Source organism: Vitis vinifera, chromosome 1, assembly GCF_030704535.1.
Source record: "Vitis vinifera cultivar Pinot Noir 40024 chromosome 1, ASM3070453v1".
NCBI classification, from domain to species: Eukaryota; Viridiplantae; Streptophyta; class Magnoliopsida; order Vitales; family Vitaceae; genus Vitis; species Vitis vinifera.
Window position 1 is genome coordinate 24,024,442 of NC_081805.1, and position 20,677 is coordinate 24,045,118.

At 30.6% G+C, this 20,677-nt stretch overlaps 1 protein-coding gene and 1 pseudogene across 1 annotated transcript; both read left to right on the plus strand.

The window, feature by feature from the left end:
* Positions 1-209: 209 nt before the first annotated feature.
* Positions 210-4,325, plus strand: LOC100249464 (stemmadenine O-acetyltransferase-like; annotated as a pseudogene).
* A 13,041-nt stretch (positions 4,326-17,366) lies between these two features.
* LOC100254574 (vinorine synthase-like) lies at positions 17,367-18,909 on the plus strand. Its single transcript, XM_002267305.4, has one exon. It carries the CDS (start codon positions 17,418-17,420, stop codon positions 18,711-18,713), a length of 1,296 nt encoding a protein of 431 aa, XP_002267341.1. The 5' UTR covers positions 17,367-17,417; the 3' UTR covers positions 18,714-18,909.
* The last annotated feature ends 1,768 nt before the right edge of the window (positions 18,910-20,677 follow it).

Genomic DNA, 20,677 nt, shown 5'->3' on the forward strand with positions numbered 1-20,677 from the left:
TGAGGTGAAAAATCTATGATCCTTCTTTAAAGAAAACAAATTCGAGAACCACTAGGTGCTACTTTATTGGGTATCCTAGTCACTCAAAAGGATACAAGTTTTATTGTTCGACTCATGGCACTAAAGTTGTTGAGTCTCAAGTGGCAAAGTTTTTAGAGTTTGATGTTGCTGATAGTATACCCTCTCAATCCAATGAAAGAGCAGAACCCATGGATGTTATTTCTTTACATTTTCCAGTCTCAGATGTCAACCTTGATGTTGGAGCTTTTAACTCTGGGATTCAGCAAAGAGTTGCTACTATCAATTTCCCCATTGTCGAAATAACCCCTATTGTAAATGAGATTTCTCTTGTGGAAATGAGGAGACCGCAAAGAACTAGAAGGCTTGCCCTTTCTAACGATTATTATGTTTACCTTGGAGAGGGAGAGTATGACATTGGAGAAGAAGTGGACCCTACTACTTATTGTGAAGCTCTCAGTAGTGATAAGGCAAATGAATGGTTGATTGCCATAAGAGATGAGATGCAGTCTATGTCAGACAATGATGTTTGGGAACTTGTTGATCTTCCCAAAGGATATAAACCCATTGGATGTAAATGGGTATTCAAGACCAAAAGAAACAACAAAGGAAATGTTGAAAAATACAAGGCTCGGTTAGTTGCTAAAGGGTATGCACAACGAGAGGGCATTGATTTCACAGAGACTTTCTCACCAGTCTCTACCAAAGATTCCTTTAGGCTAATTATGGCGTTGGTAGCTCATTTTAACTTAGAGCTTCATCAGATGGATGTCAAGACAACTTTTCTCAATGGTGATTTGAGTGAGGAGGTCTACATGTCACATTCGGAAGGATTTGAGACAAATGGGAAAGAGAACATGGTATGCAGATTGAAAGGTCAATTTATGGTCTCAAGCAAGCTTCTTGTTAGTGGGTACTTGAAATTTGACAAAATTGTGACGTCTTTTGGTTTTATAGAGAACAAGTTTGATAGTGCGTTTACATGAAAGTCAATGGGAGCAAGTGGATTTTCATGGTTCTCTATATTGATGACATTCTACTTGCTAGTAGCGATGCGAATCTCTTGAATGATACCAAACGTATTTTGTTTGTTAATTTTAACATGAAGGATCTCAGAGAAGCATATTTTGTGTTGGGTATTGAGATTTATCGTGATAGATCTTGAAACCTCCTTGGGCTATCTTAGAGAGCCTATATCAATCGTGTGCTTAAAAGATTCAATTTGCAGACATGCAAAGCTGGTGATGTACCTATTGTGAAGGGAGATAAACTCAGTAATGAACAATGTCCAAAGAATGATTTGGAAAAGGATGCCATGAAGACTATTCTTTATGCTAGTGCCGTTGGTAGCTTGATGTATGCACAAGTATGTACGAGACCTGATATCACCTTCATTGTTAATGTTCTTGGTAGATATTTATCGAACCCTGGACATGATCATTGGGTTGCTGCAAAGAAAGTCATGAGATATCTACAAAGAATGAAAGATTTTATACTTGTGTATAGGAGGGTGGATAATCTCGAGGTAGTTGGATACTCAAATTCTGATTTTGGCAGTTGTTCTGACGATTGCAAATCTACTTCAGGATACATTTTTATGTTAGCTGGTGGAGCCATTTCATGGAAAAGTGTCAATCAGAGCCTAATTGCATCCTTGACCATGTATGCTGAGTTTGTAGCTTGTTATGGTGCATCATCTTAAGTTATTTAGCTAAGAAATCTGATTTCAGAGTTGCAAGTTATTGATTCCATCTTTCAACCCATTGTGATTTATTGTGACAATAATGCATCTTTGTTCTACTCCAAGAACAATAAGATCAATATGGGTTCTAAGCATATGGAAATCAAGTACCTTACAATCAAGGACTTAGTGAAGAAAAGAGATATTGTGATTGAGCACATAAGAACTGAGTCCATGCTAGATGATCCTCCAACCAAAGGTTTAAAGCCCATAACATTCAAGGAACATGTTGTGAATATGGGTGTCATTAAGTCTTTTGATTCTTTGGTTTAGTGGGAGCTTTTGTGATTTTCCTTATTTTAATTATTGTTTTGAGTAACATTGATCATTATTGTTATGCGACTTGCAAAATTAAAATCTTTTTATTATGATCATCATTATTAAGTATTATATTATAGCATGTCGTAATTGAATTACATACAACATAGTATCTTAAGATATTGAACCTTAAGAATTACAGTTTTATACTATTGGATGTCACAAATACCACTATTTTGAGATCTTGTGGTGCACTATTGGTGACATATGACTTGTTAAAGTCAAGTAATTTCATGTTGTTTAGAAATTGCAGCAATTTCATTTTGTTGAGAAATTGCAATTACAATTTCATTTTGCTAGTAAATTGTAATGAGGACTGATAAGAAACAATGCATATAGATGATGATCACATGTTGACATTGATTTCTTACTACACTACTAGGTTTATGATCCATGTCGATATGGTTATAAATATTCGTGACTATAAGGGGCATTATGTTTGTTGAGATTAACATATAGACCATCATAGTCCAATATTAAGACCATGTTGGACCGGATAAGTTTATCAAGATGCTACTTATAGACTATCATTTCTTTAAAAAAAAGTGTGGCCACACAAAATAAACTTTTTTTTACTTAACCCGAGAGTCTTATTTTCAAAATGAATTTAATGAATCCTCAAAAAACAATTAATGTAGCCCAAGTGGGAGAATGTTGGAAAATTTTTATATGGGCTAACATTAATTAAATAATTTGTATTTACAAAAAATGGGTTAATGGATAGTCTATTATATAATGAGCTCATTTAACTAGCGATCATATTTGGATTAGGTTTTGCATCTTTTGAGTAGAAGCTCAGTTGAGTGGCAAGTGTAGGCTATGGGTCTCATTGAAGCCTATTATGGGAGGACCCAATGAGAACCCAATATTGAGTTATGCTAAGTCCCTTCTCTAATCTAGATAAAGGGTCTTTCTGTTTTCCTATAGAGCCACCATAACTGTTATCAATATCATAGAGAGGAAGACTTGGTTGCAACAATCAATCACTTGTTTTTTTGTGATGGCTCAAACATGTATGTTTTTTATAGTGATTTTCTATCGTTAGTATCCTTTAATCATGTATGATTAATTTATGTGATTATATAAATATTCTACATATCGAGGTTGAAGAAGGTGGTGTTGAAAGGTGTCGCCGGCTAAAAGAGTCCTTATCAGAGATCTTGGTCCGGTTTTATCCACTGGCTGGAAGGGTGAGGGATGATGCTTTGGTGGAGTGCAATGATGAGGGTGTTCCCTACTCTAAAGCCAAAGTTAATTGCCAACTTGCTGCTGTTTTTATGGCAGCCAGAGCCTATAGAACTTAACAAGTTCCTCCCACGTGAACTTGATGATGTGCGTGATTTGATCCTAGCAATTCAAATCAATGTCTTCAAGTGCGGCGGAATAAGGATCGGTGTTTGTATTTCCCACAAGGTTGCAGATGCTTTATCACTGGTTATGTTTATCACCAGTTGGGCTGCACCGGCTCGTGGGGATACTGATACGGCCCGTCCACAATTTGGAATGGCCGACTTTTTTTCTCTTGTAAATCTCTCCGGGTTCAAACCAAACACTGGTATTACAAAGGAGAAGATTGTGACAAAGAGATTTGTATTTAGTGCCTCTCATGTGGCTGCTCTTAGGGAAAAATATGCTGATAGCAACACTGTAGATTTCCCCAAGACGACCTACGCGGATTGAGGTTTTATCGGCTTTCATATGGAGTCATTTTGTGGCTGCCACGCATGGGAAGACAGACCCAGAAAGAATCTACACTATGTTGCATTCAGTGAACTTAAGGACAAGGATGGACCCTCCATTGCCAGAGAACTATTTTGGGAATGTTAGTCGACTTGCAATAGCAACACCGTGCATGGATAGTGAAAAAGAGTGTCACGACTTTGTGAACCATATGAGAGATGCAATAAGTAAAATCAATGGAGACTATGTGAGAAAACTTCAAGAAGGATATGGGTACTTAAATTTCATGAAGAAGCGCACTGAAAGTGTCAGCAAAGGAGAGGTAGTCTCATTTACCTTTACCAGTTTGTGTAGGTTTCCTCTATATGAAGGTGATTTTGGGTGGGGAAAGCCCGTATGGGTGGGCTCTGCTAGCCTACTGTTCAAGAATCTAGTTGTCTACATGGACAATGGAATAGGCAGGGAAATAGAGACATGGGTTAACTTGAAGGAGGTAGACATGGCTAAATTTCAAGAAGACAAGGAGTTCCTCTCATTTGTTTCTAGGATCTTGGATGCCAAACTATGATTTTAATTGTAAATAGGTTTGGAATTTGTTTTTGAATGTGTAATAATGCTTTTTGTTTAATAAATCCCTCTTTAGAAATAAAAAAAAAAGTGGGAGTAATTATTAAGTTGATAAAAATAAATTTTGTGTTTGGAAATTATATTTTAAAAAAATATTTTTACTAAAAATAAGGATAATTATGATATTTAAAATTTTTTATTTAAATAAAATCTATTTTTTGCAGCAGAATTTGATAAGTGTAGATTGATTTAGAATTATATCTAACTAGAACTTTAAACTAAAACTTAAAGTGGTATTTATTTATTTATTTTATTTAATTCTAAATAAAACTTAAAATTAAATCATGTTTAATAGTTTTAATTATTAAGTTGTTTGTTTTTTTATAATATTTTATGTTTATTAAGCACTAAAATTAAATATTTTAGTTTTTATTTAATTAAAAATTTATAATAAATCATAAAAAATAGAAAAAATAAATAACTTAAAATATGTAAATTAAATTTAGCAAAAAATTGAAAAAACAAATAATCTCTTAGTAAAAAATAATGGTGGGAATTAATTTGGAGATGATAACAATGGGTATAATTCTTAGTACCTCATTGTCATCTACAACCACCTATCACAAGATGCTTCAAATGACCCTCCTCATGGGCTTATATAGGAGGTGAGAAGCTTCTAGAGACCCCTGAAGACATCTACACTTATCTACAAAGTGGAAGAGCATGAAAGCTTTTAGAGAGGATTAGAGATGTCCACACATCTCTACACTTGGCTAAGAGAGCATTGGAATAGTGTGGGGTGTTCTAAAATCTTCCAAAGTCATCTTGTACATACCCTTGTACATAGACTAGTGTAGGAGCTTCTAGATTATTCTTAATTTGTAAGGAACCCTCCAAGGTTCTAGAGACTTCCTAAGGTGCCTATAAATAGGTTAAGGCCTCATTTGGCCAAAGCACCACCCAATAACCTAACCAACCAAAGCAAGTGAGTTTTAAAGCAGTTGTAAAACTTCATTTGAGCAATAAAACTTCCATTCTTTAAGTGTTGCCTACTATGCCTTTTAAAATTTCTAAGTCGAGTGCATCTTAGCCTAGTAAGCTAAGCATTGGGAGTAAGGCTGACTTAGCAAGATCAAGGGTCTTGACTTGTCTAAGAGTTGCACGAGCTTAGAAAAAGACTAAATCCGTGACGCGCCACTGTCTTATGTGATGAAAGTAAAAAAGAAAAATAAATAGACTACGTTAATAGCAAGACCCCCAAAGTCACTGTTTTTTTATTTTATTTTATTTTTGTAAAACAAAAATCCGTTGGGAAATTTGAAATATTTTTAAATATGTTTTAAACATAATTTTTATATCTAGTATTTTATTTTTAATTATTATACATGTTTGTGTAATTATTTTTTAAAACAACCTCTAGAAAACAAGTGAAAAAAAAATAAAAAATAAGTAAAAGATGTTTTTTGAAAACACCATAGGTCTGTTTGGCAACTGTTTTTTAAAAATAGTTTTATGTTTTCTTGAACAAAAAAAAAAAACCTAGAAAAATTCGTTTAGTAACCAAAAATTGTTTTTTATTTTCTATTCTTAAGAACATAAAATATGGTATTTTTAGATAACATCTTTTAGTTACTTTTTGTTGTTTTCACTTATTATTTAAGGGTTGTTTTAAAAAATAATCATGCAAATATTTAAAATAATTAAAAATAAAACACTATACATGAAATTATTTTTAAAACATATTTAAAAATATTATAAATAAGTTAAAGACATTTGATTTTTGTTCTGCAAAACATTAGAGATTAATTCTCAAAAACTATTTTTGAAAACTGTTACCATAAACAGGTCCCATGTTTTTTGTTTTTAAGAATAAAAAACAAAAAATAATTTTTAATTATCAAATGTGTTTTTTTTTTTTTTTTTTTTTTGTGGATAAGAGAAAACTATTTTTAAAAATAGTTATCAAACATACCCTTATTTTTTGAAATAGGCCTATCTCTATTAAGTAGGTGAAGATAACTTTGGTAATAACTAATTGATTAATGAATATAAAACCATATTAAACTAACAAAACTAATAACTTTGACAATTAACTAATTGGTTAAAGAATACAAAATCATATTAAAATAACAAAATTAATTTTCTATTTTGTAGCATTTTACATAGTAGAAAAAATAAATACATATATATACAAATGAGCAATCACATGGATAATCTAACAGGAAGTAACGCTAGGAATAAATAAATGGATGAACAACTCGGGTTTAGTATAACACTAATCTCACTCTTCATAGTCTTACATACTAATGTTTTCGTAAACAAATGTTCAAATAAGTAAACAGCTCGAATAATAAATAAATAAATAAGTAAAGAATTTTTTTTATTAAATAAATAATTGCTTGAAAGGAATAAAATCGTCCTCATATATTTGTGAATTTATCTCTTCTCATCTTTTTGTTCGAAGAGTAGTTTATTTTTTATATAAACGTCTTTAATTATTTATGGTATTTACAATATGTTTTAAAAGAAATGATTATTTTTACAAGAAAACAATAAGGACATTTTTATCAAAATGAGGCCAAAAAAATAATGAAGGGTTAGATTTTCAAACCTTTTTTTTATTTATCAAATAACGTTTTATTAAAATGGTTTGACTAAAAGCTAGGTGATAGGAACCGGTTCTTGAAAATATTTTATTTATTGAATTAAAATTATCTTTTAGACAAATGTGTTATTTTCTTAGATGAAAGTAAATAATATGAAAAATACAATTATTTCTCTCTTACTCCTTTTTCTTGTCAAAATTATTGAAAAATTTATATCAAAATTATCTTATAATAAAGAATATTGCAATTTTCTTAATAAAATAAGAATAATAAATTGATTAGCTAAAATAATGACTATCTATATTAAAATGAATTTCTATGTCAAAAAATAAGTTGATCACCAAAATTATCTTATTTTATTTCGTTTTAAGCCAAAATGAATCCACCAAGCTAGTAAAATGCTTCATTGGATGTACAAAATCATATCTTCTTCGTTTTATTTTAAAATAAATTTTATAAATAAATAAATAACTAAATGAATAAAAATAAAACTAACAAGATCTTCTTTTTAACTATGATTATCATTAAGTATTCCAATATGAATATCTATCCTCTCATTTTTCACTTATATATACACGATCTATCTCCTTTTGTTTATTTTTTCAACAAAATTATATTCTCTATATATATAACCAATGTTTTCAAAACTCAATTGGTCATTAATTTAGAAAAGTTACTGATTTACAGCTAAATGGTTGAATTGGTGATTGATTTGTGAATCGGTAATATCATAAATATATAATTTATATTTTATTAAAATTAAAATTAATTTTAAAAATAAAAATAAAAATAATAATTTTTTTAATAATATTTATTTTTAAAATTTGATATTCCAAATTAAATTATAAATATAAATATAAATATTTTAATATATTAAATAAAATATGTAAATATTTAAATATAAAGATATATCTAAGACAAAAAAAATATATAATATTTAAGCTTATCTATGTATTTTATTATTTAAAATTTAAAAAATATTATATTAATTAATTATAGTATGTTCATACTTATTATTAATAATTATTATAAAAATACACTTGAATGTAAATAACTAATTAGTTATATTTCTTTAAATATCTTATATTATAAAATTTTGGGAAAAACATTAATATATAAACGTTACAGTGCTATATAATAAAAGCTTTGCCTACCACAATGGCTTCTTACTCCTTCTGTGAATGACAAGTCATTGTTCAAGCCCCCACCATGGAGTCTGTTTATTTCAAAATCCCCCAAGTCCCACATCAGAATGTTAAAAAACCATTGCGTTATATATACAATACATATCCAAGTAGTAATGTAAGCCAATTGGGGGGACGGTCTGACCATCGGTTGGACCAGCCGATTCGCGGTTTTTACCACCATGGAGTCTGCTTATTTTCAAAATCCCCCAAGTCCCACATCGGAATCTTAAAAAAACCATTGCGTTATATACAATACATATCCAGTACTATTATATGTTTAAGTACTAAGGTAAGTTAGTTGGTGGAGCAGTCTGACCGTCAGTTGGACCGGCCGGTCTCATTTTTAATACATTGTGTATAACATCAAGAAGATGATAAATGAACAAATACACAAATAAACAAATATATCAATATATAAATGAGTACATAATTACATAAGTAACAAGATTACCACTTCAACAGTAATCAAATTTATTAATAAACTTCAGAAATACAGACCGTAACTCTCTCAACCTCTTTTTGCCAAAAACTCGATACATTATTTATTTATCTTTCGTTACACTTTGCCCATGTTATCATTTTTTTTCTTCTGTAGAAGTCACATATAAAACCATAAATTTATAAAGTTTTATTGGTTAATCCTAAATCAACGGTTTCGTAATCCTGGTAAAAAATGTAATGTACCAAAACATAAACTCTACAAATATTGACTTTCCTAAAAATAAAAAATAAATAATTTGAGTCAAATATCAACATACACAGTTAATGAGAATAATATAAATTAATACTGTCAAGTTTAAACTCTCTTTGAACTTGACACGAGAAATCGTCTTTGTTTTTTTCATAACTTCATTCCTTTTGCAATTAATCTTATCCCTGTTCCAATGAGTACTCTTAGCTTAAAATAAAGTCTTGATCATCTTGGTGGGTTCAATTCCTACTGGATGCACGCCAATGGGACCCTCCAATAAGTCTATTGGAATTGGCTCTGTATCAATGGAATCTCATCATCCATACATAACGAATTGGTGTGGTATATTCATATCATAACATATGAACAGTAAGAACTAGCATTCTTATTGAGACTAACTAGAACTCATAGGGAAGAAAATAGATTTATGGATGGAATCAAATATGCAGTATTTATAGACAAAAGTATTCGGTTATTGGGGAAAAATCAATATACTTCTAATGTCGAATCAGGATCAACTAGGACAGAAATAAAGCATTGGGTCGAACTCTTCTTTGGTGTCAAGGTAATAGCTATGAATAGTCATCGACTCCCGGGAAAGGGTAGAAGAATGGGACAACAGATTCTTTAACATTAACAAAAGATTATTCATGACATGACTCTACCTTTATAGCTCAATCTAAAATTACCTTTCTAAGCAAGATGTATAAAATTTTCACATTTTTTTCCTTTCATACCTATCAAAAGTACCTTTATTAATATTGATAGTACTTATATATATATATATATATATATATATATATATATATATATATATATATATATAGATAGATAGAAAAAACATAACTTAGAAGTGTCCAAAGCCCCTTAAGAAATTGAACTCCTCCTCAACTTAAGAACATGCTTAACATTAGTCAATGTCCTCACAACATCATCAAACATCTTCACTTTCACTATACCAATCCTAATGACTTTGGAGCTTGAATCATTGTCATTTGACCGGTACTAGCATCACGTTCTTTAAAGGTATCAAACTAGTTACTCCTTTTATCAGGCACATATGAAAAGAATATCTAAAGTCTAAAATCTAAAGGTCAACCAAATTTTCACCAATTATAAAAAAAAAAAAAAGAAAAAAAGAACATCAACTTTCTTATCAAAATCTTCATTAACAATATTATTAAAATTTGAAGTCTCTTCAGATTTAAGTTGTTTCATTGCTTTTAGGTACTTTGTCAATTGTTTATAGTACATTATGATATATATATGTCCCTTTTTGTGGTAGTAGTAACACTTTGTATCCCTCCAGAAGTGTGATTGCAAATGATCTTCTCCTCTGTCATAATATCTCCCTTGCAATTTACTCTTACTACAATTTGATTCAAAATTCATTACAAGAGCTTGTCCATTATAAGATGAAGTACTTTACTGCTTAATATTTTTAGTAAGGATGCCTTTATGATCTAGTAAGGTCATTCATATAAAAACAATTTTTATAAGGAATTTTGAATTATAAGAGCTAAAGTTCCTTTCTGAAATTATTTTTTTTTTTTTTTAAGATTTTAAAATTCATTAAAATAATTTGTGAAAATCTTTAAAAATTAAGTATTAGCTTATTCAATAAGGAGCATTCAAATTTTCAGAATTTTTATAAAATGAAAGTTTCCTTATTATACTCAAATTTTCAATTTGGAGAATAAATATTTAAAAAATTTCATAGAAGATAATTTATCATTAAAAGTAGCACATATCTCTTGCCATTGTTATATATTCATTTTAGTTTGAAAAGAATATTTGGTGAGGTAGGTCAACTAAACAAGTTGTCCTCAAAACTATTATGAACACCAAGGTCTATATGATCTTAGAGGCATTCTTAGCCCTAGATCACTTAAGGTGCATGCTACTAGTCCTAAAACTCTCTAAATTTAATTGCAATGGAAAAACATGACAATAAAAGCCATAAATAATGTAGACTTAGAGAGAATAGAGATCATACATGTGATTTGGATGTTCCCATATCAAATACAATTTGATGAAGTCGTATAGAGTAAATTGTAAACCTCGCCAACTAAGTAGCCTTCCCCCTAATCACTCTTTCTCCAGGATTTAGGCATAAGAGAGGGGGTGATATTCTCTCTAGAAGGGAATGTTAGGCTTTTTTCTTTGAAATCTCGAAGTAAAGAGTAAAAACTAAATTCTGAAACCCTTAATGGTTTACATAGGCTTTTTTGTGGGCTTAAGTGACTTGAACTCAACTTAGTTCTGGATCACGTAATCTAGCCCACTTGGGTCCTAATTAATTAATTAATTAACCCTATTGGGCTCTAACTAATTAATTAACCTAGTCCAAAAAAAGCATTCATATGATCTAGTATAGCCTTTCATTTTTACCAAAATGCATTTAAACACATATATGAATTAGAAACCCAAAATACCCTCAAAATTGTGCCACCATACATTAAGAGCTTGAATAAGATCCATTGAGACTCGGAAAAATATTATCTCTCTATCTTAGTGGTCCTTGCTTGAACTTGTATTCCTTGATAGCATGGTTTATTAAAATTAACTAAGTTCTCTATTCACATGTATACATAAAGGCATTATGGTAAAAATGCAAGGTTGCACAAGAGCTTATGAACAGTCTCCTTAGACTAGGCTAATTGATTATTTGAAGTTCAATAAGACTTAATCCCCTTATTGAGCTAGATTAAGTGACTTAAGTTAGTATAGACTCAAGTCACTTAAGCCAATTTTAAACCTATATTAAACCCCTTAGGGATTAAGGCTTTAGTTTAGTCTTCCTATTTACTCTAGAGAGAAGAGAGCTCTAGCTATCAACCCTACATAAGATTCCCCCCTTCTTGTACTAAGATTTAGGAAAGAAGATCTATGACGACCATCTTGCCTTTAACACTTCTTTTCACTATCAAAGTCTAATTTGTAAACATCCAAAACTTAATTATAATCTCAATTCTCTCTAGATTTATATTATTTATGGCTTTTGTTGTCATGATTTTCCATTGTGATTAGATCGCGAGAGCCCTAGGACTTGTAGCATGCACCTTAAGCGATCTAGTGTCGAGAATGGAGTGATCCAAAGATTCTTGATAATTAGTACTCCTTTTGAAATGGATTTTTAGCTTTGGATAAAAGTTTGAAGCAAATTGGTTTAACAACTAATCAATTAATAAATTTATACAGAGAAATAATGAACAATATCTAGAAAAACCAAACAATGTACATATATATGGACTGGATAGAGCAAGATTGCCCGTTTTCATGCATTTGATCACTTCTTAGAATTCTGATTTTCATTCAAATGAACTCATATTCATTCCTAGATTACTACTGAATTTAGACAAATATGATTTAATGAAAAACAATGGATCAATTATGTATAAAGTATCCAATATATTATTATAGAATCAGGTGTGAAATCACAACTAGCCTTATATTCATTATATTTTTGATATAGTATCCAATATATTTATAGGTGGCAAGACCAAATCACAACTTGTCGGCTCATCTAAACAAATCCTAGGAAAATTTGAAGTACTTACAAACAATTCTAACTGCTGCTTATTACAATCCTTGTCACGATTTAGTACTGGTAACTCCAATTCAATACTAGTTAATATAGAGATTGGTCTTTGCTTCAACATATAATATCGAAATAGCCAATTCGATAAAGCTTGATAGCATGCGATACCACAATTATTATATCTTTATCTATCAAATTGAATTTCGTATATCAAATGAGTTTGCTATCCCTTCCAATAAGTTTTTAAATATATCAAAATGGGATTTGATAGCAATCGATATAAGAGATAGGGATATTGTAGCTCTCTAAATCACCAATGAGTTCTTCTTCTTATCGATGTCAACATGCATCATGTATCAAATAAGATTTTGATATCTTAAAATCTATATTTATTATTATGGAGGATAAAAGAAAATATATATAATTATTGGATTCTTAAACATCCCATATTTCATGCTCCGTGTATTTGTACCTTAAAGTGCAAGCCATGCTCCACCAAGGACCTTTAACCCTTCCTAGCATCTCTACCATTCAGTCTAAGTTTCACATGCACATTTCCATTTTATAAGAGAATACTAACATCTAAAATACTCTATATAGTATATTTTACCAAAAGGAATATTTTCAAAATAGGAATTTGAGATACTTTATAATAATTTCCACCTTAAATCAAATTCCATGGAGTGAATCTTTCATCTCTGTCATACATGTCCTTATTGTTCACCTCACATACCCACATGCAATCACGGGTACACATGACTCTTCTAATATATCACAAAGAGTCAACTATACTCGACCTCAAAACTTGTCTTAACCTGTTTCTTATTTCATGCCACAACTTCTTCATGCGCTATACAATCCCCTGTGCGCCATATTCACCCCATACGCCATGGTCCTCTTATGTGCCATGAGTTCAAACACTTCATAGGATTCACCTTTCAAAATCCAATAAAAGTATGGAATAAACCATACTCCAAGTGACAAAGTTCATGCTCCACTAATCGCATTACATTGAGAGACTGACTAACTCCACTTCCAGTCAAAATTTCTTTGCAATTCTCGTGTATTCCATTCTCCTTGAATCTTTTACAAATCTTGACCTAGTCTCTATGATCAATTGTGTGTTGGAAAAAAAAAAAAAAAAGAAAGTCTAATACCACATGTTATGATAGTAAAAGCTTAAATGCTCTTAGTTAGTGCAAAACTAAAAAAATAAAATAATTAAAATCAACTCACACACAATGGTTTATTGAATTTTAACATGATTAGACTAACATTGCCTACATTTAAAAATGGAAGAGAATTATTATATTAGACCAGGCAGTCGGGATCGTTTTCACCGATTTATTAAATGAGTTATGTTGGTCAGCATAAATTGTAAGAGCTCGTTTCCATGACTTAAGATCAACTTCAACCTCCTTTTTCCAATGTTTTTCTTTTTAAGCTCTTTTTACAGGTTGATAAATAAATGGGAAGCTGCTGCCTATTGCCTATTGCCTTTTGACGTCGGAGTGACGTGATATTATTGTGATTAATTGAGATTCATGGAATTCTGTGAATGAACGTTGAATAAAAATCTAGAAAATGGAAAATCGGATTACATTTGGGCTAAAATTCAAAGAACCGTTCAGCCCCGTGTTTCCGGGATTCAAATTGTGGAAACTTGCAGGCTTCCTTTCTAGGCTTCCAGCTGTATGTAATCTGAGATCTTTTCAAATATATCTACTTTGAAGTCAAGACGTACACATGCTAAATCTCATCTAGATATTTCGTGAATCATTACATGATCCACATCAATTTCAAGATTAGTTAATTGGGTTGGCATAGATTTTAAATCATTACGTGATCCATAGGGCAAGCAAAGTTTTGGGTCAAAATGGCCCTTTAAAAAAAAAATTATAACACCTAACCACTCGTTCAAATTGATATTTTAGTACTACGTAGACACCATGTCATTAAAAACATCTTTTTAAATTTTTATAATAACATCTTCATATTTAAATATAATAAGTTTAAATATAAATAATTTATTATTTAAATATATTTTTTAAATTTCAATCATAAATTATAATTTAATAGTTTTTAATTAAATTTAAAAGAAAAAAAATTATAATTGAAATTTCAGTTATCAACTGCGGCTTAAAAGTATACTATTATTTCGATAAAGATAAATTTATCATAATATAAATAAATTAATATCTTAAAAAACAATAAATTAAATATCTTTAATTAATAAATTATATAATTTTATATATTATTTATATGTTATATAAGTTTATTATTTTAAGATTATTAATTTATTAATAAATAAAATATTCATTTATAATATCTTTTATTTATCAATTTATGTTTGTTGAAGTAATATTAATTTTTAAAATTTAAATATAAATAATTTATTATTTAAGTATATTTTTAAATTTCAATCATAAATTATAATTTAATAATTTTTAATTAAAATTTTAATTAAAAAAATTAACTAAAGTCGTAGTTGTCAACTGCGGCTTTAGTTCAAAAATGAAGCTGCAGTTACCAATTGTGACTTTAGTTCAAAAATGAAGTCGTAGTTGCCAACTACGATTTTAACTAAAATGACAAAAAAAAATATTTTTAATGACATGGTGCCTACGTGGTACCAAAAAGGCCAATTTAAAAGAGTGATTAGATGTTATAATTTTTTTTTTAAAAGTGTCATTTTGACCCAAAACTGTAATAATTGGGTTGGTATGGATTTTGAATCATTGCATGAATCATTAATTGTTGTATAGCATATGCTTCACACAGTCCACATGTGTATTAATTAAATAGTACTTCGATAAAATTTATGTGGTACGGCATTCTTATGTTACCCGGATTATGCAAGATCATCTAGATGATTTCATTGGAATTCTCCGAAAATCACATAATCTTTTGGAACACAGCTTTTTAGGCTTCTTTCCAGATTGCCTAAATAACAAAGATTTCCAGTTTTTTTTTTTCTTTTTTTTCTTTTAATATTTAATTGTATAGGAAAAAATTTATACTTCAATTAAAGTTGGCGTTGGCGTGTTTCATATTACTTTAAAAGGAATCAAAGATATTTTTCACAAGGCATTAAGCCAAAACAACTTTTGCATTTGTTGGAGAATCAAAAGTAGCTTCGTCTAGCTTTACGAAATAGGCTACTCGTTTTAAGAATATAATTAGCCTATTGGAATTCTATACATCTATGCACCCATCACAGTTGGAGTGTCTTTTTCATTTTAACTACCTAACTTGACATACCATCTGCGCTTAGATCTGCAATCGGACCATATGTGGTTGTGAAGGGTCCAATATCCGAGTTTAAGTCCAAAGTAATCCATTGGTTGAAAAAATGATAAGAATAGTACCCATCTCAAAATATTTGTCAAATTAATCTTTTTACATCCACGTAAGCATCCACATGGATTTATTTTAAGTATATAAAACCATCGTTGATAACTGTGATTTTAAAAGTTTCATAAATATCTTTAAAACCACAGTTTATGACTATGGTTTTACAATTTTCTTTAGAACCATAGTTAGTAACTGTGGTTTTAAAATTATTTTTAGTTCATCCATGTTTTAATGGTATTATAATTTTAATATTATTTTTAAAATATTTTTTTTATCATAATAACCATAAAACCACCGTTATTAAGGAATAATCTAAAATCATAATCATTGACATTAATTTTTATATGAAAATGTAAAATTTTAAAATAACATAAATAATTTATTTAATTATATAATTAATATGAAAAAATAATTTTCTTTAATTCATATGTGATAAAATTCATAAAACAAATAAATATTTTATTTATCATAAATATATAAATTTTTATAGGAATGCAGACAAAATTATTTTCTCAAAATTTCAAGGAAATATGAAAAAATAAAGATAATATATATATAATTTTAAAACAATAGTAAAGAAAAAATTTATTAAAGATAATTTGTAAAAAAAAAAAATTTTAAACTGACAATGGAAAATTGTAAGAAAATTTTCCCACTTCAAAAAGAACTTTAAGGAAATCTGGTACATCGTTAAGAAATTTTGGTACATTCATAATTTACACTAAAATTAAAAATAAAAAAACAAAGTTTTGAAATCTCATATTTTTTTAGTTGATGTATGGTTATATGAGTTTCCCTTAAAGATATTTGCGAAACCCTACAATTAGTAATTGTGGTTTAAAGAAAAATGTAAAACCACGGTCTATGACGGTGGTTTTTAAGGATGTTTTTAAAATTTCTTACAATTTTCTATTGTCAGTTTAAAATTATTTTTTTTACAAATTATCCTTAATAAAATTTTTCTTTACGATTGTTTTAAAATTATATATATATATTATCTTTATTTTTTCATATTTTCCTTGAAATTTTGAGAAAATAATTTTGCCAACATTCCCATAAAAATTTATATATTTATGGTAAATAAAATATTTATTTGTTTTATGAATTTTATCACATATGAATTAAAGAAATTTATTTTTTCATATTATTTTAAAAATTTTAAAATAATTAAATAAATTATTTATATTATTTTAAAATTTTATATTTTCATATAAAAATTAATGTCAATGATTATGATTTTAAGTTATTCCTTAATAACGGTGGTTTTATGGTTATTATGATAAAAAAATATTTTAAAAATAATATTAAAATCATAATACCATTAAAACATGGATGAACTAAAAATAATTTTGAAATCACATTTACTATTCTAAGGAAAATTGTAAAACCACAGTCACAAACTATGGTTTTAAGGATATTTATGAAACTTTTAAACTCACAGTCACTGATGGTAGTTTTATACACTTAAAAAAAAAAAAAATCATGTGAATGCTTATGTGGACACAAAAAGATTAGTTGAACAAATATTTTGAGATGGATACTATTCTTACCAATTTTTTACTACCCATGGATTATTTTGGACTTAAACTCCCAATATCCACTCAAGTATCTGTATTTAAGAGTGGTAATCATCAACCATGTATCACAATATTCAGAACGACTATTCACAAATCAGGGTTGGGCGTACCGATCAGTTTGGTGTTTAATATTGGCAATGGAAGAGATCGAGGTTGAAGTGATCTCCACAGATACCATAAAACCATCTTCTCCGACCCCTGCCCACCTTCGCCATTTCCAACTCTCCTTTCTTGATCAAGTACTCAGTCCAATCTTTATACCCATCATCCTTTTCTATCCAATGGATGGCGATGTCAAAGTTGATACAATTGAAAGATCCATCTGGCTAAAGAAAACCTTATCCATGACCTTAGTTCAATTCTACCCACTAGCCGGACGAGTCAAGGACAATCTTTTCATCGACTGCACTGACCAGGGTGTTCCCTACTTTGAAGCCCAAGTTAAGTGCCAACTTTCGGAGTTCATATGCAACCCGGACCCCATGCAACTAAGCAAATTCGTTCCTCATGCACTGGACGATATAGTCGACATCGTCCTGGCAATCCAAGTCAATATCTTCAAGTGCGGTGGGATAGCAATTGGTGTTTGCATTTCCCACAAGGTCGCGGATGCTTCGTCAGTGGTTACGTTTGTCAACGGTTGGGCGGCTGTGGCTCGCCGGGATACTCATATGGTCTGTCCACAATTTGGACTGGCCAACCTCTTCCCTCCCATAAATTTATCCGGGTTCAATCCAAGCACTGGTATGACAAAGGAGAAGATTCTGACAAAGAGATTTGTATTTAGTGCCTCTAGTGTAGCTGCACTTAGAGAGAAGTACGCTGATCAAAGCACAACCGAAGATCTCCCAAGGCGTCCTACACGTATCGAAGCCTTATCGGCTCTCATATGGAGCCGCTTTGTGGCTGTCACTCATGGGATGGCAGACCCAAAAAAAATCTACACGATCCTGCATGCGGTGAACCTACGTACAAGGATGGACCCTCCATTGCCGGAGAATTCCTTTGGGAATATTATCTGGTTTGCGATAACAAGACCATGCATCGACGGTATGAAAGAAGGGAAGCGCCATGCCCTTGTGAACCAAATGAGAGAAGCAATAGAAAAAATCGATGGAGATTACATAAAAAAACTTCCAGAGGGCATAAAGCACTTGAATTTCTTGAAAGAGCGAGCTGAAAGAGTCACCAAAGGAGAGATAGAGTCATTTCGCTTTACCAGCTTTTGTAGGTTCCCTGTATATGAAGCTGATTTTGGATGGGGGAAGCCTAAATGGGTTGGATCAGGTAGCCTACCTTTCAAGAATCTAGTTATTTTCATCGACAGTAGTGGAACTAATGGTGGAATAGAAGCATGGATTAACTTGGTGGAGGAAGACATGGATAAATTCCAAGGAGACGAGGAGTTACTCTCATTTGTTTCTCCAACTTAATTCAGACGGAATTTAAGGCTTTTCTCTGATATATTCAAGGTTCAGTTCTTTATGCAATTGTGGTGGAAGTTGTCCATCAGTTGTTGATGCAAGTGTGGTAGAAGTTGTCGATTAATTAATTATGAAATAAATTAGCAGTTATTATTGTATTGTTATAATCATTGATTTATGTTTGATTTTAGCATTGGACTCCTTACTTTGCAACTTTAAAACGATATATAGTTTGCCAAAAAAGAATCTCGGGAAGTGCTTAATTTAGATTTTATCTTAAAATCAGAGCATATATATGTTGGTACCAGATTGCAAGTTTCAAATTACTATGCGAATTTGTTGAATTTTGCTTCATCCCTTCTTTCCCATGATTATGCACCTTCTTTCTTATTTCATCATGGTCATTCCTCATTTGTCAAGCTCATGACATCATCATCTCGTCTTTCCTCATGTTTTACGAGTTTTGACTCTCTCATTTAAGCATATTTTATAAGGGAACTCTAGATCATTCCATTTCCTAAGCCCAAATCAAGTTAGAAGCATTCAAAAACTATCTTAGGGCTTTCTAAATCCTATGTACAATGGAAAAATTACATTTTTAATACAATAATAGGATATAGAATGTGCATAGTGTGATCGAATGTTCTTAAATTGATTCTTTTCGATGAAGAGTAAATTCATAATTGTAAGAAGTCTCATTAACCCAAGTTTCTGCCCAATAACTTGAACCACTTCTTTGGCACACTTTCGGTGGGTAGGAAGAGAGGATAGAGGCGATGACTCTCTTGCTCCCTCTCTATGGAGGTGGAAGATAACTCTATGGAAAAGCTATAAAAACCCTAATCCCTAAGAGGGTTTTTATGGGGTTCCTAATTGGGCATAAGTGACTTGAGCCCACTAAGGGCTTGGGTCACTTAATATAGCTTAAAATGAATCTTAATTGATTAATTAATCCAATGGGGCCTACTAATTAATCAATTAGTCCAATTTAGAAACCTTGTTCACTTACTTTTATATGTGACCTTGCATAATTACCAAAACACATTTATGCACAAAAGTGGACCTAGAAATAATCCGACTCTCATAACCCGTGCCATAATGGTATATGAGCTTAAAGTGAGGACGATTAGGACCCATAAGAATACTGGTTTCCTCACAATCCAATTTTAAAGTTGATTCAACATCTTATTATAGAGAATCAACTAAACTTCAGTATCCTATGTAAATAACAACTAGACACTATGTGCTTGGGTTTGTGACTTTCTATTCATTGCATTCAGTCTCCCCATGAAATGATGTCTACATAAAGTGAAATCTATCAATCTTTCCAGTTTATCTCTACTATTCTTGAGTTACAAATCCTCTTATTGTATGTGCAACTGACATATCTTATCTCTCAAAAAGTCTATGCTAAGTTCCACTTAAGGAACTATTATGGTCATAGTTTATATGAATACACCTCCTTAGGATCGCCCAAGGGGATACTCTATCTCAATCTCATGAGATATTATGATGCCTCTATTGAAAATACCTATTACTATCAACATCCATCAATAGTGACCCAATCCATAGGGAATATATGATCAACTTACAATCTCACTTGTAGGTCAAAGCTACTGCTAACTTTAACACAAGTTCAATATTTTCTCAAGGTTGAGAGATAACACAAGGAAGCAGGTTGGTGAAGGCATGACTCATCTTAGGTACTGTCCAATGTGTAACCATACATATTAGTGCACTCACCATGGGAAATTAACTCATCTTGATAGCCAAGACTAGTCATCCCTATAAGGTAGTGTACTACAACCTTTAATAGGTTATCTAAGTCTATGAACCATCTATGAACAAGTTATCTATTTACAGTGAACCTATGAATTAGATTTTTCATGCAACTCCTAATGCATTCAAGTCATGTACAATGGAAAAAGATGCAAGCCAAAATACTTACAAGGTAAAATGGATGGAAATAGGAT